Raw genomic sequence first — 26844 nt, 5'->3', positions numbered from 1 at the left:
CTGTTTGAAAAAAGAGAGAGAGAGAGAGAGAGAGAGAGAAAGAGGAAAAAAAAAAAAGAAAGAAAGGAAGGAAGAAACAACCCACAACACTGCTTGGAAAATTTTGTAGACAGAACTACAAATCCCTTTCCTTTAGTGCGAGTAGTAACTCATGGTAGAGTGATTCGATTTAGTTACCTGGTATGTATGTTTCTACAGTACGGAATGAAGGTAGATTCGTAGGCCAGTAAAAACATTGAAAACCACTGCTCCTTTGGGGTTGGCTAATATAACACTACAATATGTAAAAAGGTCAGCACCACGGGTCATCCAGCTTACCTACTGGACAACGAACAAAAATTCCAAAACGGTTTCCAACTAGAGTTGAATACATTTTACGGCATTTGGTTTATGTACTTGTCATGAAGCAGAGCTAGGAACACTGTGATTTGCTTTGCTTGCTTTTGGACACGATGATTAATATATATGAAAACCTATTAACATTCTTTTGTAAGGGAAATAAAGGGGCAAAACCCTAACATTGGGTAGGGAACGAGACAGGGTCAAAAGCCCTGTTCACATTGTATTAAATTATATATTCCTCTTACATTCACCTCAACCAGAATAAAATCAAATTTGAGAATGTATATATACTATATATATAATAATCACTTTATTATATATATATATAAATTGTCTAACTACCCCCTAAAAGTAATTTTAAATTAGAAAAGGTTACCCATTTGTAACAGCTGACGGCATCCTGGTCTCTCCCCGTGGAAATGCACCGGTGCCAGTGCACACAACGAGAGAGCATGCCTCTTGGCAGAGAATGTAGGGTCAACCAGTTGGCATAGCTAAATCACTGGCAGATTTGGGATTAAGAGTTCAGCCAAAGAGGAATACTGTCAGCCTGTGTTTTCCCTGGATACGTTGCCCTTCATGCTTTGAGCTCCTTGGGAGAGGGAGGGCGGGGGAAAGGATAAACACAATGAAGTGTTCCTTCCAGAAACCTTAGAAAAACTGCCAAGAGACTGAGAGATTTCCAGATGGTTGGGAAAACCAAAGATTACAACAAAGCAAATCACAAATATGCATTGATTAATGTGCTTTGTTTGGGCGCACTTCGTTACCATCTTAATCAGGAGCATCAGACACTGTGTGAATTTCCATCCGGGAATCTAGGGCCATCTCGGAGGCCGATGCGTCATTTTCTAGTTTCTGTTCCACGTACACATCTGTTCTCTCGGGGGACTCAATGCGACTCCTGACTTCGGCGACGCCAGGGTGGTTTTTCCGCAGGTGCTGGTTGAGGGTACCTTGGAATGGAAAGCACTTGCCGCAGATCTCACAGCGGAACGGTTTGTCGTCGGTGTGGCCCCGGATGTGGTACTCCAGCTGGTCCTTGCGTGTGTACTTCTTCCCGCAGAACTTGCACACAAAGGGGGTGATTCCCATGTGGAGCCGCATGTGCCTGTCCAGGCTTCCTTTCTGGTTGAAGGACTTCCCGCAGTAAATACAGATCAGCCTCTCATTGTACGGGTACCAGTGTCCTCTTGCACTCCTCTCCCGGGGGCTGCTCTCATACCCGGGGTTATTCATCATTGCTTCGCTATCAGAACCCTGCACCAAGCCCTGCAGATCGCTGTGCAGGTGGACGGACAAAGCTCGCTTTTGGCGAGCGCGCCCTCCTCGAAAACAGCTCAGCATGGACCTGGACGGGCTGGAATTACTCAAACTTCCAAAAGCTTCGGAGACGCTGGGCGGCTGCGAGGCGGCTTGGGAATAGGAATAGGCGTGCTGGAGCACGGAGCCGTAGGACCCCACGTTCACGGCCACAACCTGCTCCCCGTCCACCATCTCCGTGTGGTACCCGTCGTCCCCCAGGGAGGAGCTGTCGGAACAGCTGGGCCGGTCGGACTTCTCCACCTTCACCTTCACCTCAGTGATCTGGCTCTCCCTCACCAGCAGGTCCCCTTGCTCATGGTCCCCCTCTATCTGGATCTCGTACTCGGAAACGCTCCCGCTGCTCCCTCGGTCTGAGTGCCCTTCCTCCTGTAAGCGGCTGCGCAAAGCTTTGTTGGGTGTCGTCTCCATCCGAAGATCGCTGCTCGTGGTGGGCTGCCGAACCTGAGCGCAATACGGAGGGGAGATCTCGACGGGATTGGCAAAGAAGCTGCTGTCCTTGACTCCATTCCGACTCTCTGTTGTCTCCTCGGTGCCGACAGTCACGGAGTCAACGTCTCCAACGCTGATCTTTGAATGGATGCTCTCCAGGATCTGCGTGCACTTGTCAATGACACACTGCATCTGAAGAAAGCTGGCTGCCGTCAGAAAGCTGACAACATCCTTCAGCTGCAAGGACATTCTTCCAGTGTAACAAAATGAAAGCAACTGCTCAAACACATTGGGATTTTTAATCACGGATATTGACAAGCCACTCATGGTACTTAATGCTGAATGGTCCCGGAAATAGGGGGAGCTGGCAGCGAGGACTGCTTTGTGGGCTCGGAATGGCTGACCCTGAATGTGGACAATGATGTCACATAGTTTCCCTTGCAGGCGGAGTTCGTTTAGCTGGCTCAGAACAGTGCTGCTGTACTCGGGCACATCAAACTGAATAAAACTGCTGCTGTCCATTTCTACTGACATGAAGCGTAATCTGCAGAAAGAGAGAGTTTCATAATTCACCAGTGACTCCTCACTAAGCACAAGCGGCATCAACACAAGCTTGCGAAAATCACACCACCACCATCACCACCACCACTGCGGCCACTGTGCCTCGGAGGGTCGACCTGGGCATTCTTCCTCTTACTTACTTTCAGTCTCTCACGTCTTGGTCAATTCACCGAAAGTCAGATAACCTAAAGATCAATCAGCCTAGTGCCCCAAATGCCTAATATTCATCTTCATCGAAATTATAACATGTTATAGACAGTAGGGCCTTTGCAGCTGATTGAGAATTTGGTATCCTTTTAGGAAAAATATTTCCCTGTTTTACCTACTTCTGAGGATTTGGAATACTTCGTAAAAAAAAAAAAAAATGCACACTCATCTGAAAACTGTTCTGCTTTATTTGTATGTTTCCAATTGGTGTTTTCCAGGCAGACAGCACATGGGATACACTGAACAGAGCTAAACACTTTTTAGTTTAGAATCTGAGTGGTCTTGATGTTCACTTTTCCCCCCTTCAGTTCTGCACACCTTATTATCCTTTTGGGTTGGTAACTGACCTTTTCAGTGAAGAGCTTTAGACAGGGCAAACACCAAGAGCGATGGACATATCACAAGCATATCAATGCCCACCAGTGCTCACAGCATACGCACACCTTGGACAGGCTGGCTGCCCCTGCCAAGAACCCAATGCACCGAATCGCTCACAACTACAAAAGTGGATACAGCCCGGCTGCGCTCTGACCAGAACCAATGCAATCAGATCTAACAATTATATTTCAGTGGTTAAAATCCAACCAAATGAAATTTAAGCACCTTCTGAATAAGCACTGAATCAAGAAGAAAATCAAAAAGGAATAAAACTATTCAGAAAAAAGAAAACTCACATCAAATCTGCAGCAAGAGAGCTTTAGGAGTAAAGTTTAAGTTTACGTATGTCTTCAACTTACTTGAGAATGCATCCAAAAATAGAGATGGACAGAGAGGTGATAAAGCAAACACAGAAATGTGTTAACAAGCGTAGAGTGTAGATGGTGGGTGTATACAGGTGTTTTCTGTAAATCCACCTTTTTTGTATATTTGAAATTTTTCAAAATGAAATGTTGAGGATTTTGAAACAACAAATTTTAAAGTCAGTGCCTTAAAAGTTTTTGTCATTAAACAACAAAGAAGAAAAATAAATGGACTCACCAAAGAGGTCAGAAAAGAAACCAACTAAACCCAAAGAAAGCAAAAAAAGTAATGAATACAGAACAGCATATAACCGCAGAGAAATTTTTTTAAAATTATAAGATACAACAATGTGCAATTAAATCTGACACCTGCAGGAAAGGACCGACCAGTTAGTGTGGCTAGATCACACCACAATTTTTTTATTATGTCAGAATCCGAATTAAAACATTTTAGTTAAGGAGGAACACTGTGCTCTTATTTATCCTAGATTTATGATTGAAATCAATTTGAAATCTGTATGGAACAGACATATTTTTAGAGTAACATAAATTGGCAGAATTAAATAAAAAGAAACAGAAGTGCCAAAGCATAAATGATCTTCAGGCCGTTCACACTGTTTTAGATGCATGTTGAAACATTTAAGGCATCTCCAAAAAAAAAAAAAAAAAAATTAAAGCATCTCAATTTATATGGCATACATCTGAATACCAGAAGATGGCAAACAGCATAAAGAGAGACGACTGTCAACTTTACCTAGTAAACAGATTGTAAAGTCCTCAAGGAAATACTTGGAAACATAACCTATTAAAATAATAATATATTGTGACCAAATGTAAGGATGGACGCATGTTGGAAAATGTATAAATGTAATCTGCCACATCAGTAAGTCAAAGGAGAAAAACCATATGGCCAAATCAAAACTATGCTAGCCGTGGATTTTAGAAAATTAAATGCCTTTTCAAAGTAAGGGGGAAAAAAAGGAAGAGGGTATTTTCTTAATGTAATAAACAGTACCTACTGCAAAGCCGATGGCAATACCATCCTTAGCAAGGAAACATCCTATCCGTGGTTCCCAAAATGTACTTAGTAGCACACAAGCCCATGTGTGCACTGAATATCCCCACCTCTTAGGGGCTGAACAATATATTAACATATTAACCCATCTGAAAAGTCCTCCAGACAAGAATTCTATTTAACTCAGCCGTTTGCACACTCAGTTAAGCGTGTAACTCTTCTCTCAAGGTAGATATATATATATGCCCAAGAATTAGTGTGCCCTGGTACACACTCTTGTAAACACGTTCGTAGAGGCATTCCCCTTAGTCCCTGGGAGGATACAAGGTTGTCTGCCCATCACTTCTCTTACTTAACGCTGCTCTGGAAGTTTCAGCCAAAGCCACAGACAAGAGAAAAATGAAGGCACAGAGCCATTAGAAAAGAAGAGGTAAAATTACTATTCAAGGCAGACAGGACTATTTACACAGAAAACACAAGGAAATCACTGGAACAAATCTGTTTAGAAGCAGGAACTAGCAAATGAAGCATTTCATAAAAATTATTGTACATAAAAAAACCAGTTAGGTAAGATAATGACAAGTCAGAGCCGTCAACAGTAACAGAAACTATGAACTACCTGGGGGATAAACAAAAGATAGGCTCTGCAAGAAGAAACTGAAACACTTTAATAAGGACAAAAACATATAAATGAAGACACACATGACGCTTCTAAAGGAGTCCACACTATAGACACTTTCACCCAAGACTGATTTATGACTATAAAACAGCCCAATGAAGTACTTCCTTAGCAATTTCACAAACACGTGTGGTGTTTCCTAGCGGTTCCATTAACAATAAAAATGTTAAAATTTTGTATATATATTACTTAACCCAGTTAAAGCACCAACATATAATCAATGTTAGAAAGTTATTAGTGAGACCTTTCACATTCTTTTTTTCATACTAACTCTCTGAAATCTGATGTGTATTTTACACTTACAGCACATCTCAATTTGGAATAACCACATTTTAAGTGTTCAATAGCCCTATGTGGCCAGTGGCTACCACATTGTGGACAGCGTAGATCTAGAAGAATAAATACTAAGGCATTTTAGGAAAACAAAACAACCACAAAAAAACCCAGCTGAAGATATAGATGTCAAAATGTATGATCACGCTAGAATTCATTTACTCTGTGTACTGTCTTCTCCACGCCAGGCACGAGGGGTCCAGGTAAGCTTGAATTCTCTTGTTACAAACTATGATAAGGGCTAGAAGATCTTTTGTAAAGGGAGCGGGGAGGTGCTACAGATAGAAGGAATGACACACATAAAGAGACGAGAGCCTGAGCAGGAAGGAAAAAGGCGTTAGAGAATTGTGGTACAGTTAGGGGAAGGAACAAGGGGAAGGACAAAGGTTGTCAAGGACATGGCTGTCAAGGTAATAAGTGAGAGTCAGTCCAGATGGGCCCTACGGGCCATTTCCAATCAGTGAAAAAGGAAGAATTTTTGAAATAGATGCTTCTTGGATAATGTGAATATATAATAATAAAGTTAGATCTCTTCTTCACCACATATCCCCCCATAAGAACTTCTAGAGAAGGTCTTACTATGCACAAAAAGTCAGACACCGAGAAAAAAAACAGAGATTTAACCACAGAAGAACTTTTATACATCTAAAAAACGGCTTCTGACCAAAAGCAAATGACAAGAGACAAATTATGAAAAATATGACATATATGGTGAAGAAGTAGAAAACTCTTACAAATAAAAGCAAATTTAACAATTGAAAAATGGGCAAAGACTATGAACAGATGCTTCAAAAAAAAAAAAATTAAAATAGTCTTGAAGCACAGATAAAGTGCTTAACAACATCAATAAACAAACAAATAAAACTTAACACAAGACACAATTCTTTCTCCAGTTGGCAAGATTTAAACCCGCCTGGCAGTGCTATCAGGACTGCGGCGATCTTGTATGCTTCTGGTAGGCAAGTGTAACAAAGCCTTGCGATGGGCACTTCTCTTGACTCAGCACTCTCTATCCCGGATGTAGGCACAAGAACTTATCCATTGGTATATCCAATTACAATAGCAAAACAATGAAAACAATCAAAATGTCCACCTTCTTGGAAATTATTAAAGGATAGCACACCTATATACTGAATACTATGTCATTATTTAAACTGACGTTAAGGAAGCATACAAAGCAAGCGCTACAAAATCCGAGCCCCTGAAGGCAAGGATTTTCATCTGTTTTATTAACTAGCATGCAGCTTACCGCCTGGCACATAGTAGACACTCAATAAATATTTGCTGAAAAAATATTCAATAACATGGCAACAAATCAACTGCAAATGAGTGCAAGGGATCTTTATGGGTGACAGAAATGGTCTAAAGGTGGGTTACTCTAAGAGTGTATAACATCATAAATTTACTAAAAATCACTGAATTGTACATTTAAGATGACCAAATTCTATGATATGTAAGCTACACCTCAGTAAAGCTGTTAAAAAAAAATCAGATGGGCACCTGGGTGGCTCAGTTGGTTAAGCAACTGCCTTTAGCTCGGGTCACGATCCTGGAGCCCCGGGATCAAGTCCCACATCGGGTTCCCTGATCAGCAGGGATTCTGCTTCTCCTGCTGACCTCTCTCCTCTCATGCTCTCTCTCTATCAAATAAATAAATAAAATCTTAAAAAAAAAATCAGGTAACAACAAAAGTAGGATATTTCTAAAATTATGTATGTATAAACAGATATTAAATATACACAGAAATAATACTGAGAGATAAATACAGAATGGTTACATTAATCTAAGTTTAAAAACGTTTTTACTTTCTTTTTCACACTTTCCTGTATTTTCCAAACTTCTAACAGTGAACATTTATTACTTGGAATGACAAAAAAAGGCCAAGTAAAAAATATCTTAAAATCCCTGATGATGATAATCTGACAGACATTACTGGTGAATTGTAAAATAAGCAAATACTTTGGAGGGCATTTTAGTGATTGTCCATTGACATTACAAATGCACGTTCCCCATGACCAAGGAACTTTAGCCCTAGGAATTTACTACTTCACTGGACAAAACAACAAAAGATTCGGAACAGACTATATGCCCATCAAGAGGAGCGTGGTTAATAATTTATGGGACATCCATATTTAAGACTACTATACAACCAGGGGCTGTATATGTATGTATATGTATGTATATAAGACCTGGGGGTCTCAGTCATTAAGTGTCTGCCTTTGGCTCAGGTCACGATCCCAACTCTTGGGATCATGCCCCACATTGGGCTCCCTGCTTGGCAGGAAGCCTACTTCTCCCTCTCCCTCAGCTGCTCCCCTGCTTGTGTTCCCTCTTCTCCCTGTGTCTCTCTCGGTCAAGTAAATAAATAAAATCTTAAAAAAAAAAAAAAAAAAAGATTACTATACAACCAGAAATAACAAACAAGGAAGCTCTTTTCATACTGACATGAAAAAATCACCATGGTATATCACTAAAGGAAAAGGGTGAGGTGCCAAACAGTATAGGTGTTTGTACAAGGCACCGTGAAAACACACACACACACACACACACACACACACACACACACTGCTGTGTCAACATATACACATCATGGTTATGCACAGGGGGACAGGGTAGCTAGAAGCCCTATTAGCTTTCAATGAATCTTTTTAGACACATTTCTAAACTATCTGAACATATGAAAATTCAGTAACATTTAAAAAGAAATTTAGGATACCTCACCCAGTTTTTATTTTACCTTTTTAAAAGATTTTATTTATTTGAGAGAGACAGCATGAAAAGGAGAGGGAGAAGCAGACTCCTTGATGAGCAGGGAGCCCATCGAAAGACTTGATCCCAGGACCCTAAGATCATGACCTGAGCTGAAGTCAGAAGCTTAACCAGCTGAGCCACCCCAGGTGTCCCCCTTAGCCAGTTTTTAAAAGATAGGAAAATATCATAATCAAACTGTCTGAGGCATAAATTTGGAGTCAGATCTGGGTTCAAATGATACCTGCTTTCCACCTGTCAAACTTGTGTGAGGTACTTCATAAACTTTCCAAGTCTCAGTTTTCTTATCTTGAAAATGGGAATAGAGGAGTCCTTACCTCATGGCTTGTTATGAGGAATACAAGTCTGCAGAAGTAGGAAGCACTAGAGGCACCTGGGGGATACAGTCAGTTAAGCATCCAAGTTTTGGTTTCTGGTTGTGAGATCGCAGCCCCACCTCAGGCTCAACGGGGAGTCTACTTAGGACTCTCTCCCTCTGCCTTTCCCCCTGTGGGCACTCCCTCTCTCTCTCTCTCTCTCAAGTAAATAAATAAACAAATCTTAAAAAAACAAAAAACAGTAGCAAGCACTCAGCCCAGTGGCTGCTTGGCCCATAGTATCAAGGTTAGCTATAAGAGACTTTTTTTTAGGGGGCAAAGAGAAATGGCTTTGAAGGTAGACTTGGCTATGAATCCTAGCTCTGCCACTTTCTGATAAAAATAATAACAATGAATATTTAAATAGCCACATGGTCTTGGACAAGTCCGTTAACTTTGATTTCCTACCTAGAGAACGCCTCAAAAGGACTACTGCCCAATGAAATTGCGGTCATGATTAAATGAGGCAAATTCATGCACTGAATGTATATAAAAGCTGACATATAATGAGCAACTTATCTTGTGCTAAACACCTTATACATATTAATTTTATCAACTCTGTTAAGGAAATACTATGATTGTTCCTACTTTGTAGATGAGGAAACTGAGGAAAAGCAGTTCAGACACTGCCAAAGGTCCCAGAGTTAAAAGATGAACTTAGTCTGACTCGGGAGGTTGTGGTCCTAACTACACCTGACTGCCTTCTAGAAACACAGATACTGCCTGGCATGACACAAGGTTGTGTAAATACTGACTCTGGGAAGGAAGGGCCAAAAGGAAGGTGGGCTTAGGCTTTTGAAAGATGCAAAGTCCTGGGCAAAAAACAGCAGAAAAGAGCAAACAATGAAGCATTTCTGAAATAGTCCACAAGTGAGACTAGCTTCTCGGGTGAGGCTTCCTCCTCCTCCTCTGTGTGGCTTTTTATCTTCTCAGAAGAAAAGCAGAGAACTACACTTGAAAGAAAATCACTGGGGAGAAAAACCAAAGACCATGATTAACACCTAAGAGAGGGATTCCAGTTTTCTGCAAATGAGAAAGGAAGTGCTTCACTCTCCTCTCCTTTACTTTAACACCTCCTTCTGGCCTTGACAATGAGATTCAAAGCCCTCTGCCTAGAGCTGCTGACAAGCAACACTCCAGAGGAAGAGGCTTCTGAAGTCTGCGGCACAGGGCATCTGCAGGAAACCAGCCCTCGGCTGGGAACCGAGCTGAAAGGAGCAAAAGGCATAATGAATCGAAAGTTCCACACCCAACGACCTGATGTGTCAGGCCTAGTGGTCCAGGGGTAGAGCAAGTCAGAACCCTTTCAGAGACAATCAAGTTCAAATATGATCCCCGACTCCTCCAGATCGGCGGTTTCCCAACATGGGCTCCTCACTGGTTTCTTGTAGGTCTTAATTCCTCCCCCACGCAGAGTGTCAGCCCACACCTAACTTAGATCAATGTTTCATTAGTTTTATCTTTAAAATAAAATCTACCTTTAAAATAAAATACATGCACACAAACTTCAAATCCTAATACAGAAAATAGAAATGAACAGCAAAGCTCTTCCCCAGTTCCTCTTCCCAAAGATCTGGTCAGGGCTTTTGGCATTCTTAAAGTTACAGCATTAAATTGTTCTATGCCCTGTTTGGTTTTTTTAAAGATTTTATTCATTTATTTGACAGAGAGAAATCACAAGTAGGCAGAGAGGCAGGCAGAGAGAGAGGCGGAAGCAGGCTCCCTACTGAGCAGACAGGCTCCCTACTGAGCAGAGAGCCTGATGTGCGGCTTGATCCCAGGACCCCGAGATCATGACCTAAGCCGAAGGCACAGGCTCAACCCAATGAGCTACCCAGTGCCCCCGTTTTTTTTTTTAATGTATTTAATACACCTTCAAATCTTCCCACAGCAGCACAAACTCCTCTCCCTCATTATCTTTTCCCATTTCAGAGTACGCCGTGGAAGGCTGTGTCACAATGTACTTAACCAGGCCCCAACTGATACTCTAAACAGGAAAAAAAGGAAATTGCCACGGTATTTCCTCCAAGCAGATCTCGCTAGGATCATGGTTTCCAAAGGCAGCAGCAGCTACCCTCACCAACAGCACATGAGGTCCCCGTTCCCCCCGTGACTACCAATAATGAACATTACCCCTTTTCACTTTTGCCAGACTCATCAGTTTGAATGGCATCTCATGGCTCTGAAATGCCTTTATTTAATTATAAGTGAGGCTGATCATCTTTTCTCATGTTTAATGGCAATTTGTCCAAATTTGTCTTCGAACTGTCTGTTCATATCCTTTGTCTATACTTGTATTTTTTATTTAATTGTCAGAGCTCTTTGCAAATTAGGGAAATTAGCCTTTTGTCTTACATGCTGCAAATATGACATTTAATTGCAATCACTAAACGGCATACTGACTGGGAATTTAGATTATTTTTCTACATGTACAGGAAACAGTCATTCAATTTCAGTCTTCTGCATGCACAAACCAAAGGGAATTCAGAGATGAGGAGAGTAAGACTCCCAGTCTTGCTGTTTGATACAGGCTTAACGCAGATTCCTCCCAACTCAGAGAGATGAGGGAAAGAAAATCATTTTTGATAATGTAGAGAAGTGATTTATATATTAGTTTTTCATCTACACTAGGTTTGCTGCTGCTTCAGAAGACAATAATGAATTTGATCATTCCTCTCACTAAATACAACAGGATCAGTATTCTTTAGCTCGGCAGATTACTCACAGGTCTGTCACACTATACTAAGCAAGAAGCCATCCTCCACCTGGGTATTTCTACTATTATTTTCGAATTTAAAAAACAAGCATATATGAGCTGGACATTTTTCTCCAATACCATTAAGACTTTTTTCTTTCATTAATACTTGCCTTATTTTAACAATACTTTTGCTGTTCGTTCGTGAAGATTACACTCTGGGTAAGAACGTGAAATGCGTCTTTAAAAAGCACCCGTGGTAAGGACTCAGCTGCAGGGAGCTGCTGGAAAGTTCAGGTTGTCGGCCAACCTGTTCAGTCTTCCTCCGCGCATTCAACCCATGGACACACATACTTCCTGCTCTGCCAGTTTCTTTTTTTTTTTTTTTTAGATTTTACTTATTTCTTTGACACAGAGGGAGAGATCACAAGTAGGCAGAGCAGCACACAGAGAGAGAGAGAGAGAGAGAGAGAGCGCGCGCGGAGGAAGCAGGCTCCCTGCCGAGCAGACAGCCGGGCAGGAGGATCGACCCCAGGACCCTGGGATCATGACCTGAGCTGAAGGCAGAGGCTTAACCCACTGAGCCACCCAGGCGCCCCTCTGCCGGTTTAAGGGGAGAATACTTTCAAAGCTGGAAGCGGCTTTCACCCCCCACACAGCCTCTGCCGAGGTCAGCGGATGACACTCTGCTGACCCCGGTCTCAGCGGGTTCTGGGTAGGACCACCTCTGAGGTGGGCAGTCCTGACAATGGTCCCCCCCACCCCCTTCCCTGTGGCCAGCCACCCCCACCCCACGCTAGCCTCAGCAACGGTAAAAGGGGGTCACTGCCACCTCCCACACACTTCAGCCTTCTCCGTCACTCGGGAAAGCCCATCAGCATCATCGATAACCGGCACTGACTGCCTGATACAGGCCAGGCGTGTCATAAAGGATTTATATGCATGGTTTCCCTAAATCCTCATGCCCGCCCTCCAAGGGAGGTACTTTTACCCCTATTTTAGAAATGAGGAAACAGACCCCCAGAGGCTAACTTTCCCAGGACTGTTGCAAAGTCTGCCCATGCGGACTTCCTACCCAGGTAACTCCTGAGCCTTGTCTAAGTTGTCCTCGGGGAACAGCAGGCCCAGCAGAAGTCAGAAGAGCTGAGAAAAAGGCAGGATGAGAAGAACGCCTGCCCTCAGTTACCTTCCTGCCCTAGCGTGGCGGCCAGGGAAAGGGACAGGGACAAGTGGTAAACAGCCCCCTCGCGCTGCCAAGGGCTCCTACTGCTGTTGTGAGGAAGGAGGGGATGAAGACGGGTGAGTGGGGGCCAGTTTATGAATATCCACCCAAATTACAAAGGCGTGTCCCCTGTGACTGAATAATTTCAGCTCTAGGAATTCACTACAGCACAAATCACACAAAGGTGATTTTACCACCTTTATTTATTTATTTATTTTTAAAGATTTTATTTATTTGACAGAGATCACAAGTAGGCGGGGGGGGGGGGGCGGCAAGTAGGCTCCCCAATGAATGAGCAGAGAGCCCGATGCGGAAGGCAGAGGCTTTAACCCACTGAGCCACCCAGCGCCCCTACCACCTTTATTTTTTTTTTTTTTTAGATTTCATTTATTTATTTGACAGAGAGAGAATGCGTGCGCTCGTGCAAACGCAGGGAGAGCACAGGTCGAGGGAAAGGGAGAAGCAGACTCCCCAAGGCACTGGGAGCCCATGCAGGGCTCGAACCAAAGGCAGACACTTAACCCACTGAGCCACTCAGGCACCCTTACCTCCTTTAAATACACAGCTATCTTCATGCTACAGCCTCAATTAATTAGAAACCACCGGACTGAGGCTCAAGTAACTGGTCTTTTTGGTATTTAAAGGTGGAAATCACAGAGTAGATTCTGCCAAGACACAGGTTCAGCCCAAGTTCAACAGAATTCCAAGCAGCGCGGAGACTGACGTTCCAGAAGCAAGAGCGGATTGCGAGGGCATCTGGGGCTGACCAAGCACCGAGGACAGCAGCAAGGCCAGCACAGGCCAGGGGGAGGTCAGGACCACGACAAGTGGAGAAGGAGCAGGTTCAGGAGGAAAACAGACCCACGCTGGGGAGTGAAGCCCACGTCCCAGAGAAGGGAGGACGTTTCCACAGCGAGGCACTGTGGGCACAAGCCACAGGGGAGAGCCACACTGGATGGCCTGTGTGCAGGTCGGCCTGGGATGCTCCTCCCACAGACCCGAAGTCGGGACAGGGGTCCGAAAGGTAAACACGTATTCGTGCTCTGGGAAGAAAACTAAGATCCAACGTGAGACCACATGGTAAGGGGGCTTAGTAAAGCTGCTTGCAACCTCAGCAAGACCCCACCCAAAAAGCTGCAGAACATCTCACCACACCCATGTGTCACGATAAGACCCTGTTCTGAAATCCAGCTCGGGAATCTTACCCCTAATGCGGGTTCCAAAGTTCACTAAGAACAAATGCATTTTACCTGAAGGAGCTTTAGAATAAAAAAGCTACTTTGCAAAGATGGCGAAGCCACAGTCTAGCAGACAGGACTGATCATGACGTGGGCAAACAGATGTATCCGGTATGGATACTCTGTTCTTCTTTCACCCTGCTCCTCCGACTGAGTTTGAGCAAAAGGTTGAACAGGCAATGACTTCCCTCCCACATAACAACAGTAGATGCTCAAAGGAAAGAAAACACTGTTAAGGGAAGCAACATGAGTTTTCAAAGGTGTTGCCTGTATATCAATTTCTTAGCACCAGGGAATGGAAAGAGAATCCTATTACTTTCCATTTAATGCCGGTATGTTCTTATAACAATGTTTTTTAAGACTTATCATCAAAAATTAACTGAAAAAAAGCATGGATGAATTTATTTATAATAATGACATAAAAGTCTTTCTAAGCATAACAGAAATCCCTGTCCCAGAAGCCACACAGGCAAAGACCAATACATCTGACAAAAAGGACAAAAAAACACCGTCTGCAAAACACGAGAAGTGAATGACATATTGAGGAAAAATACATGCGTATTTGACAATGGGCTACTTTCCAAATTCCTTAACTTATATCATAAATCAATCAGATCGGGATGACACAGAAAATCCTATGGAAGAAGGCACAAAGGAATTAACATTTCACAGAAAAAGAAAAGGCAAATAACCAAAAACACATGAAAAGATGTTTAGTTTTCTTCATGACTAAACACGTGAATTAGAGAAAGAAAAAATGAGATACCTATTGTGACCCATCACATTTGTACACATTTAAAAAGAATTGGCAGGAGTAATCCTGAGGGATAACCTGGTCAGCTCGATTAAAATGCAGAAGGCATTCACCATTTGGTCCACCACTAACTGCTAAGAAGTGATCCCACAAATATACAGTCCTTAAAAAAGTATGTTAGAATCTATGTAACAAGGATGCTCACTAAGCATTTTTATTTGCTGTAGCCAAAAAAAAAAAAAAAGAGAGAGAGAGAGAGAGAAGGAAAACTTCAAAATCCATCAAGAGGAGACTGGCTCAAAATGACAACAATAAAAATCAACAATGAGACACTACACAGCCCTTAAAAAGGATAGACAGATCAGTATGTTTCAATATACAAAGAATTCCATTACTTAGCCCAAACCTGCAGGATAAGGAACAATTATGTATGCATATGCGGGATTCTTTTCAAGTACTTTTCTTTCTTTCTTTCTTTTTTTGTTTTTTAAGATTTTTATTTATTTATTTGAGAGAGAAAGAATGAGAGAGAAAGCAGGAGAAGGGGAGAGTCAGACTCCCCGCTGAGCAGAGAGCCTGATGTGGGACTCGATCCTAGGATTCCAGGATCATGACCTGAGCCAAAGGAAGTCTCTTAACCAACTTGAGCCACCCAGGCACCCCTCATGTACTTTTCTTAAAAGAATAAACACACACTGCTGTATCCACTCTAGAAAGAATCGCATGAAACTATTAATGTCAGTGACTTTGGGAATGAGGACTAAGGACTGGGGAGAGAGAAAGGAAACAGGCTTCATTTTATACTTTGAATCTTTTATCACATAGCCGTATTATTCTCACCAAAAGTTTTTTTTAAGACATGTGTAAGATTCTACCTAAAAATATATAATTTTGTAAACCAAAGAATCTAGAGAAAGATAAGCAGCAAGCGGATAATTAGCGTATCAAGACAATTATAGAGGCAGAAACAAAGAACTATGAGGAGCAATGACAAGACTGATTACTTTTGACCAAAAAGATTTTTTAAAAAATCAAAATAGAACAAAGGAAAGCTCCCTGGTGTTAGTAATATGTGAACAGGGCTTTGTTTTCAAATGGAACAGAAAGAACAGCTCAAACAGAAGACATGGCAGGAGCAGGGAATAAAGGAGTGAAATATGTGGTGTCTGGAGTAGTGGCTGGGGCCCAGGTTCCGGGGGTGACAGGGCAAAGAGGAAAACGACCATGGGGACTGGAGGGCCTTAAACACGAGATTAGAAAACCGAAACTCAATTCTGGCAGCGGCCAACCTGAACTTGAGTCCAAAGAAGGACTCAACAGGACTTGGGAGACTGCAGGGCGCTGTCCATTCTAGGAGGCAAGCAAGTTCAGCCTCCAACAAGAGGAGTCCGGACTGCCCACTGGGCATCGGTGTAGAGCTGTCTGACAGGTAGCAGGAAGGGGGCGAGGGGCGGGTGGGTAACTGTACAGAAACATTAGATGCTGATTTGGGAGTAACCAAAAATTGTACTAAGAGCTGACATGGTAAGACGAGAGAGGAAACAGTAAAAAGTTTAGCTGAGAGCAGAAAGTTTTGCTGTTTGCTCCTAAGAGAGGTACTCAAACATCATCACAAGAACACCCACACTTAGCCCTCTCCTCAACACAACATTTCATTAATAAAGTTCTGCACCGGGCCTTCTTTTAAAACTGTAAGGAAACTGAACAATGAAAACCAGGACGTAGACTAGTGATATCTTCCCGCGCTGCTAACCCATTCTGCAGAGAGCCTGAAGATGAGAGAGGGACACTGAAATGCCATCTGGGCAACCACCCACATGGGCCTTGCAATCCCCTCTACAACGTTCTTGGGGAAAGCCCTGAAGTGTTTCCTCGTAATGACAAGTGGAACAAAAGCGCAAGCATAAAATCCAAGCAACTGGCAACGTGCTGCTGGGCACACACCCTTGGCCGTGAGCTGAGGGCAGGGACCATGCGCCCAGAGCCCAGCACTGCGTCTGGCAGAGAGAAAGGGGCTCTCAGCACATGTCACCTGACTCAACCTGAACCAAGCTGGTGGCTCAAAATCCCCAGATGCCACCATCATTACACCCTCAGCTCTCAATTCCTCCTGCTGAAGACCCAAGACCACCCTTTCCAGCGGGCAAAATCTAGCAAGGTGGCTCATTCCCATCTAGCCCAGAAACACTCTAATTTGCACCGCTTCCTTTAAAAATACCCAGTGACACTTCTATGAAAAGAAAGCAAGGTTACAAAATCTGGGAGTTGTTTGAGGCACCAGGAGGTACCCATTATTCCCAATCAAGATGCTCACGATTCCAAAACCCACGTCCGCATCCGCCCGATTCAGTCACTTGCGGACAGCAGAGCCACAACTCACTCTCGGCTTCCTCTCTCAGGCATTGAAGACCTAAGATCTCTAATTTCCATTCCATACAAAAAGTCATGAAAAAGACCACAGATGGAAGCACGAGGGACAGCAGGCATGGTAACAGCAGTAACAACTATATAAAAATAACTTTTCTAGGTATTTCTGCCTGGGTCTAGATCAAAACTAAACTTGAGCTGTCATGAATTACAATCTAATCCTTTAGAAAGCAGCAGCCGAATAACACCAGGGCTGCATAAAACATTCTGGTGCTGCTGAAACCCAATGCACGAAAAAAATAAATAAAATGGCATTCCGTGATGGATATTCATGAAGCACTCATACTAATTTAAAAGAAAACAAGTCTAGAGTTCTTACTGCATTAATTCATGTGAGCCTGAAAGAACATTTTTATCCAAACTGTTAAGATTTCCTACCAAGGCGTTAACATTCTCCAAGTCTGCTCAGTTACACTAATTCTGAGAGTACGATTTGGTTTGACAGTGGGGTTTGTCTTTCAGTCAATGCAGAACATCAGAAGCTTCTCCTGAGCTGTCCTGGTGGGGAAGGGATGGCCTCTTTAACTTCACCTGCCACGTAAAGGACTAACAGTTATACCCCTACTGTGTACCATATGCTAAGTAAGCTCTTTACCTATTCACTGGACCTTCATGACAACACTCTGACACAGACCGTGCAACTATCCCCATTCTGCAGGTGAGGAGACAAACTCAGGTGAGACACGAAGAACCTTTCCCACGGTCACTACTGACTGTCGGAGCCAGGATGTGAACCTGGATTTGTCAGTATCCCAAATGGGAATTCTTATCTCCGATAAGACTTGGATTCAGGCACGCTGGTGAGATGCACAGTTTTTTTTACTGGTGCCGGACTCTTGGTGATCAACTTTGAGTGGGAAGAAAATTCTCATTCAAGGATGTATCATTACATCGACACAATGATAAGGAAGGGTTTACACCGTGTTGTACTTTGAGTAGTTGGCAGTCATTTCTTGGCATGATGTCCATCTGTCCGAAAACCTCTCCTGACCTCTGTCTATGAAGTGGGCAAGTAGATGCTTCAAGAATTCATCCCCACGGAGAAAGGTACGTTTCAGGTAAAGGAATGAGTAAGTGTTGAACCAAACTCAAAACTGTCAAGAAGTGGCCTCTCACCTGCTGACGGCTGGCATTTCCAGGAACACTGGGCCTGGGAAACACGAGTCCCACCTCTTAGGACAGGAGGATTAGAAAAGCTCACCTTGAAATGCCTTCTTCCGTGAGGTTTTCCATGCCATCAATATCAACCAGAAAATAACCATTAGATATTAAACTGCATTCAGTTGATGACCTTCACTAAGCTAAATTCAGCAGTCAGCTATAAAACATTAAATGGACACAATTAAGAGATCTGAAAAACATGAAGCAGAATTTCAACTACAGTAACATGAAAATTAATTTCCCATTCTAGATTCTAGATTCAGGATACTGACATTTTCAACAAGTGCTTCAACTGAAAGGATCTAGAGACATGCAGAAATCAGCGACTCATTTCTCTACCTTGATAAACTGACACCCAATGAGGACGAAAATGTGTTGAGCAGTTGCAAAGTCCGCTACCTCCTTCATATATATATTTTTCATTTTAAAACTCAGATCAATCCTGTGAGATGGTTTTATTATCCCCACACTATAGATGAGAAGACAGGCTCAGAGATATTATACAAATTGCCCAAGTTCACAAAGCTAATAAGAAGCCTTGCTGGGATTCAAACCCAGGCCTGATTCCAAAGAGGAGGTTCTTCCCCCACAGTCTCCAACAGAAGAATTACATGACTTTTTTCTTTCCCATAATCAAAGTAAACTTTCTAATCTTTCAAAGATTCCTTTTACGCTCTGTGTACTCTAAGAATGAAAGTGGAAAACATCCACTTTGAATGGCAGCATTAGGCATTAAGTGACATATTACAGAGAAAGCTGACAACTAATAACAGAGTCCCCTCTAGAAAAGGAGGGGAATCAAAAAAATTTTTTCTAAGTTGTTTACCAACAAGAATCAGGAAGTATTTGAGTATCTCCTCTAACAGTCCGGCTACGGTATTAGACACCAGCAGGGCTCCGCAAGAAGTGTTAAAACACACTGCCCTCAAAAAAACTCCCACTCCAGCTGGGACAAGAACAAGTTCAATACCCAAGGAACAAATGCTGAATCCCGAGCTTTAGATTGTGAGTGCCACAAAGGCATGGGGGTAGGGCAGCCAGGGAACACCCTTTGGAGGAAGTATATCTTCAGCAGGGGCTTGAAGGAAGTGAAATGGAGAATTTACAGAGAAGAAAAAGGAGGCCAGCACTTCAGAAGGGGGAACAACTGGGGGAAAAACAAAGCCCTAGAGGCAGTCATAAACTCTCTTCTGCAGAGGACAGACAGGAGAAGGAGAAGCAGGGAACAGGTTCGGGTAGGCGGGGAGGGGCCAAACCAAGGAGAGTCTTGAAAAGATAGGGTGGGCAACGGCTGGACACAGTGGGGCAGACGAGACGACACTACTCAGTGCTATGGCCTCTTAGCTGATCTCTTGGCCCCAAGCCTCTCCTTTCCCCTTCTGCAAATTATGACAAACCACCCTTAGTCTCCTGCCGCTCACCACTGCCTTTAGAATAGCTTCAACTTTGGCCTAGTGTTCAAGTTCTTTTAGGAACAAGCCACAGCCAGTCCTTCCTCCTATTCCCTTTCCTATATGAACACTTCTCTACAAGGAGGCTGGTTTATTCACCAACTCCGCAGGATCACTGGGCCTGACTCCTCTTTTCCTATCTGAATCCCACTCATCCTTTAACAGCCAACTCAAATCCTGCCTCCTCGCTAAGCCTCCCCAGACGGTTCAGCCTCCAATGACCTCCATCTCTCCTTCTTAATTCTATAGCACACAGCCCTATCTCATCAGTCAATTACCTTTTCACAGGTAAAGCCTCAGCAGCCAGTGTAAAGCTGCTTGGAGGCGGTGTGTCTTCCAATACTTTCACCCACCACATGGAACAGCATCTTGACATTTAATAATCAAGCAAGCACTCAACTCTTTTTTTGACTTCCTATATTAAGTTTGGCATTAGCATAAAGGAAGGAGGGGGGAGGCGGGGGACTTCTTAAGTCACAGACCAACTAAGAAGCTGTTGCAATAATCCAGATGTGAAGCAAAGAGGGCCTGGACTAAGGAACAAAGAGAAAATGGGCAAATATAAACAACAAAAAAATCTGCAGGCAAAAACTCCGTGGGATGTGACTGACTACTACTAGGGACAAAAGCAAGGGATGAAATATGATTAAGGTAAGGTTTAGAAACTCTTCTGGGAATCATTTTAAAGCCTGTCTGAAACCAAGTGTATTAAGTGGCTAAAAAGTCCACAATTGTAAAAAGTCTTCAGTGAAACTGCCCAAGATCTTGAACCAGGGAGAGCCCTTCCAATTTCAGACACATACAGACTGGCAGACCCACAGGGTCTTTAGAGAGCGAATCTAAAACCCTCACTGATCAGATGGGGAAACTGAGGCCCATCGTGGAAGAGGCTTGCTGAAAGCCTCAAGACAACTCCCAGACCACTGCCGCCCTAAAGCACAGCCGCCCAGCCTAGAAGGACAGTGTTTACACCCCGAGGCTAACCCCAGCCCGGCCCTTCGTAATGGCAGGACCGACTGAGGGCGAGAGTGACCATGGAGACGTCCAGGGCCAAGCAGGACGCGCTGCCGCCTGTTTACCTGGAGAAAGGCGGCGGCGTGGGGCAGGGGTCTGTTGCAGCCACCAGTAGGGCCGACCCCGCGGCCCCGCCAGGCTCTCCAGAGCACTCAAGCATCCGGCCCTCCCGTACAAAAGGGGTGCGCCCCTGGGGGCGAGGGGCCCGGAAGCATGGGAGCCCGAGACGCCCGAGGCGGAGGCTGGGGAGCCCGGGGCAGCTGGCCGAGCGCGACCCTCGGCCCCGCCGGCGGAGCCCGGAGGTCGGGGCCGAGCACTGTTGGCCCCTCCGGGGCGAGCGCCTGACCAGAGCAGGTGTCCGGGCCTCTCGACCCCGCCCGGCCTCGGCTCCAGCCTGCGCCGCCCGCCCACCCGTCGGCCCGCCGGACTGACCAGGCGCGGAGGCGCCCGCCCCGCCGCGCCCAGAGGGAGCCGGACAGCGGTCAAGGGCTGTCCCCCGCCCCACCCGCTCTGCCGGCTCCTCGCCCGCCGCCCGCCGCCCCCGGCCGGCGCGCCTCACCTGCCGAGAGCGCCGCGCTCACATCGCCCGCCCGCGGCGCCCCCTCCGCCGCCGCCGGCGCCAGGCCCGTCCCCGCCGCTCCGGCTGCCGCCCCAGCCCGCGCCCCCCGCCCCCGGAAGCGCTTCCCGGCCCCGCCCCCTCGGCGCCAGCGCTTCCGGGCAGACGCGAACGGGGGCGGTGGCGCTGCGGGACGAGCCTCTCGCCGGGCGTCCGGGGCTCAGATCCCGCCTCGGCCGCGTCTAGGAGCCTCGCGGCGGACGCGTGGGCGAGCGGCGGCCTTGGTCCAGACTCCAGGAGGGAGAGGCGGCGGGTTCGCGCCCCGCGGCCTCCCTCCCGCGTTCTCCTCGGCGCCCCCTGGTGGCGGGAGGGGGGAGCCGCAGCGGGTCGCGCCCCGGGTCTCCGGGAGAGGACCGAATAGGCCAGGACCCTCGACCCCACCGCCCCTGGGGGGGGCCTGCGACCATCCCTGGCCCAGCTGTCTCCTTCCGAGACCGGAGACCCTGCAGCCCTTCGGGCGCCTACCCCTCACCCGAGCCGCGCCTGGCGGGACAGCTGAAGGCAGTAAGGTGCAGTGGTTATGAGCACGGGTCTGGGGACCTTCCATATCGGGCCACTTAACGTATGACCTTGGGAAGATTACCTCCTCTCTGAAGCGGGAGATAAAAATTCCGGACTTGCGGTTGTAAAACGCCTGTCGCAGAGCAGGCCTCAAAAAATGTGCATTTCCAAATACTTGGAGACACCCCAATGTTGACAGTCGGCTGCGAGTGCGAGCTTGGCCAGAATTTTCCTCTCTGCTTTAGGCGAATTTAACCCCTTTTGAAGAGGTTTACCCCCTTTGCATTTTGGTGGATTCCTCCCTAGTAGTGGCAGAGGTTCATTTTCCCTTTTCTGACTTTGTTATAAAAATAAACCCCGAATCAAGATACCAGCTCTTCTTCAAGACACAAAGCTTGATTCTTCCTGATGCTACTTCATCCTTTGCAAGCAATAACTCTTTCTCTGGGATCTATCAAATAGTCATCTTCCAGTAACAACAGCTGCCCTTTGTTAAACAGTCTGTGCAGGGCGCTGTGCAGACACTAGAGACATGACTCCCGTTTAATACGCACCCCCCCCCCAGGGGTAGCCATCAATTACTATCTCCATTTTATCCAGATGGGAACTGAGGCTCAGAGAGGTTAAGTGACCTATCTAAAGTCACACAGCTAAATGGCAGACTTGGGATGAGCTCCCTATCTCTCTGACTCCAGACAGGAACTTCTTAGGGCAACAGAATATTCCAAACACAGAATTTTAGGTAACCAGTTTCTAACTGCAGGCACCTGGGCAGACAGTGTCACTCTCTAATTACTATTCCTCTTGAGCTATTTCCTTGAGATCTGTCCCCAAGAGTGAGATCAGTAAACCCAAGGGCACAGGAATGCATCTTCTTGTCAGGCCAGATTTCCTCAGGACCACTGGGCTGACTCATAAGCGCACATGTGTGAGTTCCTGTTTCCCTTCAGAGCAGCTGTGGGCCTCATCATTTTGACTGATTGTTACTAAATTTGTTGGTAAGAGTTGGGGTCTTCTTGGCTGTATTACAGTTTTGCATGTCTTTAAGGACTATAAAGACTAACATGTTCCTCAGTGTTTCACCTTTTTGTCATGTGTCTCAAAGTGACTGGCCATCTGTCCATTGGACACTGGGTATTTCCGTCACAGATGTATTTTTATTCCCCCACCTACTTGGGCCACTGAACTCATGTATTTTTCCAGTCCCTTACTTTTATTTTTGTCATTTGGCTGATTATGGGTCATAATCTTTACTAATTTCTTTTAGTTAGAAAATCGTCGCTTCTCCACAATTGTTTTCCCATAATCTTGGTATAATTTTCAAAATGATTTTTTAGCCCATTTGAAATCAAAAAGAGGCTAGAGGGTGATGTATGGGCCTCATTTTTTAAATTCATTCCACAGTTATCCAGCCTTGCCAGCAGTGTTTATGAAATGATCAAAGGCACATCTCATCAAAGTCTGGGCTTAACCTTCAATCCAGTCAAGGACTGGTTTTGCCATTCGAGGGGGTCAGCATTTGTGACAGTGACAGCTGGTTTTGGCCAGTATCTGTATTCCTCAGCTCGTCTGACGCACATGGCTAAAACACCTCCCAGGCTGCCCTCCATGTCACGTGTCAGCAGAGATAGTGTGTGAAGTGCTTGTAAGTGAATTCCATTCCCTCTTTTTCTCCCTCTCCCTTCCTAGGACAGTGCCACTGAATCTCTAGTTCTCACCTATTTCAGATTCCTGAGCACTGATAGCCAGGTTATCTGATCCCAGCCTCTCCCTCTTCTGGTTGCCACAAGGAGACCCTTTCTGCCAGAAGTCGGGCTATGCTATGTGGCTCTGGCCCACTTAAAAATCCCCAGGGGGCGCCTGGGTGGCTCAGTGGGTTAAAGCCTCTGCCTTCGGCTCAGGTCGTGATCCCAGGGTTCTGGGATCGAGACCCGCATGGGCTCTCTGCTTGGCAGGGGGGCCTGTTTCCTCCTCTCTCTCTGCCTGCCTCTCTGCCTACTTGTGATCTCTGTCAAATAAATAAATAAAATCTTAAAAAAAAAAAATCCCCAGAGTTTGGGGGTGCCTGGCTGGCTCAGTCAGTGGAGCTTCCAACTCTTGATTTTTGGGTTGTGAGTTTGAGCCCCACGCTGGGTGTAGAGATTACTTAAAAATAAAATCTTTAAAAACAAAATCAATAAATACAACATAAAATCCCCAGAGTTTGGCAAAATCCGTCTGTGTTGGCACCTGTTAGAGTCCTCACAGGACACACAAGAGTCTGAGTATCCCTTAAACAAAAACGTTGTATGAACTGTTAGGGGTTTCCTCATTTTTGCTCCCCTCACCAGGACATGGGTACGCCTCTTCCACCTGCCTCACTACCTAAGTAGTTCTCAGCCAGCAGGGGGCGTCTGTCTCTCCAAATAGTTCCAAGATGCCCGCTGACTTCTAGAACACCCCAGAGGGTAAGGGTTCCTTCCACCTGGCCACCTCTGCAGGGTAGTGTCAGTTTCCACGGGGCCAGGAAGAGCCCTCCTCCTTGGAGACCCCTCTCGTTCCCCCTGCCTGTGTGGCAGGGGCCAGGTAGTTGGTTCATGCCTCCAAGCCTCTCTTCTTCATCTGTTCGTTGGTGGTTGGACCATGGGATGTGAATCGTAGTCTCCCTTCCCACTGCCAAGACTGGGCAGCAGAGTGCTGTGGCTAAGCAGGGAGGCAGATCCGGGTCTCCGTTCCCACTCAGCCACAGAGCACCATGATCTGATCCAGGGCAAGGCACTCACCCCACTGAGCGCTGGCCTCTGCACCTGCGTGCAGGGTGATGGTACCTACCTCCACGGGTAAATAAGAGAATGAATGATACAGTGCTTTCAGCATGGCACGCCCAAGAATTATTCTCGGTCAGCAAGAAAGCAAGGGAGAAAGTCTGGCTGGGAGAGTCCTTGCCCATTTCCATGAGACTTTTCTCACTTCCTGGAGAGATGATTGCTGTCTCCTCTCCTCCTGTCTCACCAGATGGGCCTGCCTTCCTGTGGACCTGAGCCCCGCTAACACCCACTGGGCAGAGGTGCTGCCGCTGGAGTCCTTCCTCGCTGTCCTTTTCTTCCTGCTCTCACGGTTTCCTGCTGAGTCTCCAACCCTGCCCCTTTAATTGCCTCAGCTGGCACTCTGTACTTCTCCTTTGTAGTAACCACAATGGTAATTAATTAATGACCTGTACAATTATGAGTTTAATATCTGTGTCCCCCACCACTAGCCTATAAACTCCACGAGGGTGAGACCTTGTCTGACTTCTTTCCTGCTGTTTCTCCAGTTCTTGGTACTCCGTAAGTATCTGTTGCATTAATAGGTAATGATTGGTTATCTGTTTTTGTTTCTAAGTCTGTGTTCCTTGAGGCCAGGGGCTATTTCACTGATCCATTTCCTCTGCATCCTGCGGAGAAGTTGGTGCTGAATGAGCAGTAACAAAATATTTGCTGAGACAAAGAATGAACAAATGAAGAATGAACCCCCCCATTCTCCTCCCCTTTGACCTGCAACACACCTTACAACCAAGTCTCCCCATCTGTGTAAATAGTCCTGACCAGCCCCTCGTTTGCAGCTCCCCTGGACCCATGAGGAGGACAGGTGAGAAAGACCTTCCACATTTGTAGGGAATTCTCATTTGAAAAAAAAAGTTTTTGGGAAATCTGCATGGGTCCTCTCCGCCTTGCTTCCTGCGGGGGACACACCTGTACGGTCCAAAGAGAGGGTACTCAAGAGCGGGTAATAAACACACACAGGACCACCTTTGGCCCAGAGCGTTTGCCTCCCACTTACCACTAAAGCCGTTAACTGCCAAATTTCATACCCACGCTCATATATAATGTGGTGGGTAGTGTTGGGAGTCTGGTTAAGAAATGGGGGAGTCTTTTTTTTAAAGTAAGTTCTAGAGCAAAGGTGGGGCTTGAACTCATGACCTGAGCTCAGGAGTCATGTGCTCTACTGACTGAGCCAGCCAAGCACCCCAAGAATGGGGGAGTCTTTTTTAGAGTCGCTTTGGGTGAATCGCTTAATCTTTTTGACTTTTTGCTTTTTCTCACTTCTCTGAAAATGGTGCCTAATATTACCGAATTTCCTCTTTTAATCAAGGATGCGTTCTCATTCACGTTTAGACATTCTTGGAATCAGAAGACATCTTACAATGAGTATATTTAATGGGGTTGTGTTGTTTTGTTCTGGTCCCAAACACAGATCAATAAATCCAGAGTGTATCTCAGAATCAGTGGCATTCTGGAGAGCTATGTCTCTCAAGACACAGCCCTGTTGTAACTCACAGGCACATGTCTGACTGAAGTCAGTAAAGTGGAGACACCTGATTTAGCCCAGTTTAAAAGGTGACTTTGTGCTCTCGGTGTTATAAACCAGGCACAAACCCGCTGGGCACGCCTTGGATTTCAGTGAACGGAGCAAAGCACACGTGAAGAGCATTCACGCCGCCACATGTGTTTCATGTAAAGCCGACATCCTGTCCATCAAACACGAGACTAGAGACATTGCTCGCCGTCGCTCAGAAGTCAGAGGGCTTTGCGGGATGACTTTGATGACCAAGACTCTTTAAAAAGATACCTGGGGAGGCGGAACCTTTCCTGCCTAAGTAAATTTCCCTAGAGCAAATAGTTCCATTGACCTTAGACATGACTTCAGTGCTTTCCTGAGTCGCGAGCTATTTAAAAATAAAAGTCATGGCATCTGATTGTTTGAAGGCCTCACTAACGATTTCAAATATGAGGATCTGGAGAGGGGCTGTGTCTTTCATCTCTCGCTCTCTTTTTTCCTTCTGCTAGTCCTTTAGTCCTTTCCTCCTTACAATGGAATCAGAATGAAGGAGAGCCCTGTGGGTCTGTGGGATGGTCCCAGGCATTGTGGAGGGAGGACAGTCCATCTTTCTTTTTCTTTTAATCAACTTTAATGAGGAATGATGAGGATTGGCCAATGTAGACATTCGTTAACTGCCAGCCCGACCTTTGCTTTTTTGGCTTTTGCTGAG

General features: G+C 45.4%; 1 protein-coding gene across 3 annotated transcripts; it reads right to left on the bottom strand.

The window, feature by feature from the left end:
- Window positions 1-43: 43 nt before the first annotated feature.
- ZBTB34 (zinc finger and BTB domain containing 34) lies at window positions 44-21357 on the bottom strand. Of its 3 annotated transcripts, XM_032865890.1 has the most exons (3): window positions 21279-21300; window positions 18295-18411; window positions 44-2641 (listed from the first exon to the last, which is right to left on the bottom strand). In XM_032865890.1, exons 2-3 carry the CDS (start codon window positions 18324-18326, stop codon window positions 1117-1119), a joined length of 1557 nt encoding a protein of 518 aa, XP_032721781.1. In that variant the 5' UTR covers window positions 18327-18411; window positions 21279-21300; the 3' UTR covers window positions 44-1116. The 3 variants fall into 3 exon arrangements, with proteins under 3 accessions (XP_032721781.1, XP_032721782.1, XP_032721780.1); XM_032865891.1 differs by lacking the exon at window positions 18295-18411 and having other exon boundaries at window positions 21279-21357; XM_032865889.1 differs by lacking the exons at window positions 18295-18411; window positions 21279-21300 and adding an exon at window positions 19984-20608.
- Between the last annotated feature and the right edge of the window lie 5487 nt (window positions 21358-26844).

This window comes from Lontra canadensis, unplaced genomic scaffold (genome assembly GCF_010015895.1).
Source record: "Lontra canadensis isolate GAN:19392208 unplaced genomic scaffold, GSC_riverotter_1.0 scaffold30, whole genome shotgun sequence".
NCBI classification, from domain to species: Eukaryota; Metazoa; Chordata; class Mammalia; order Carnivora; family Mustelidae; genus Lontra; species Lontra canadensis.
The sequence above is the reverse complement of the archived record's forward strand: the minus strand, read 5'-3'. Positions and strand labels throughout refer to the sequence as shown.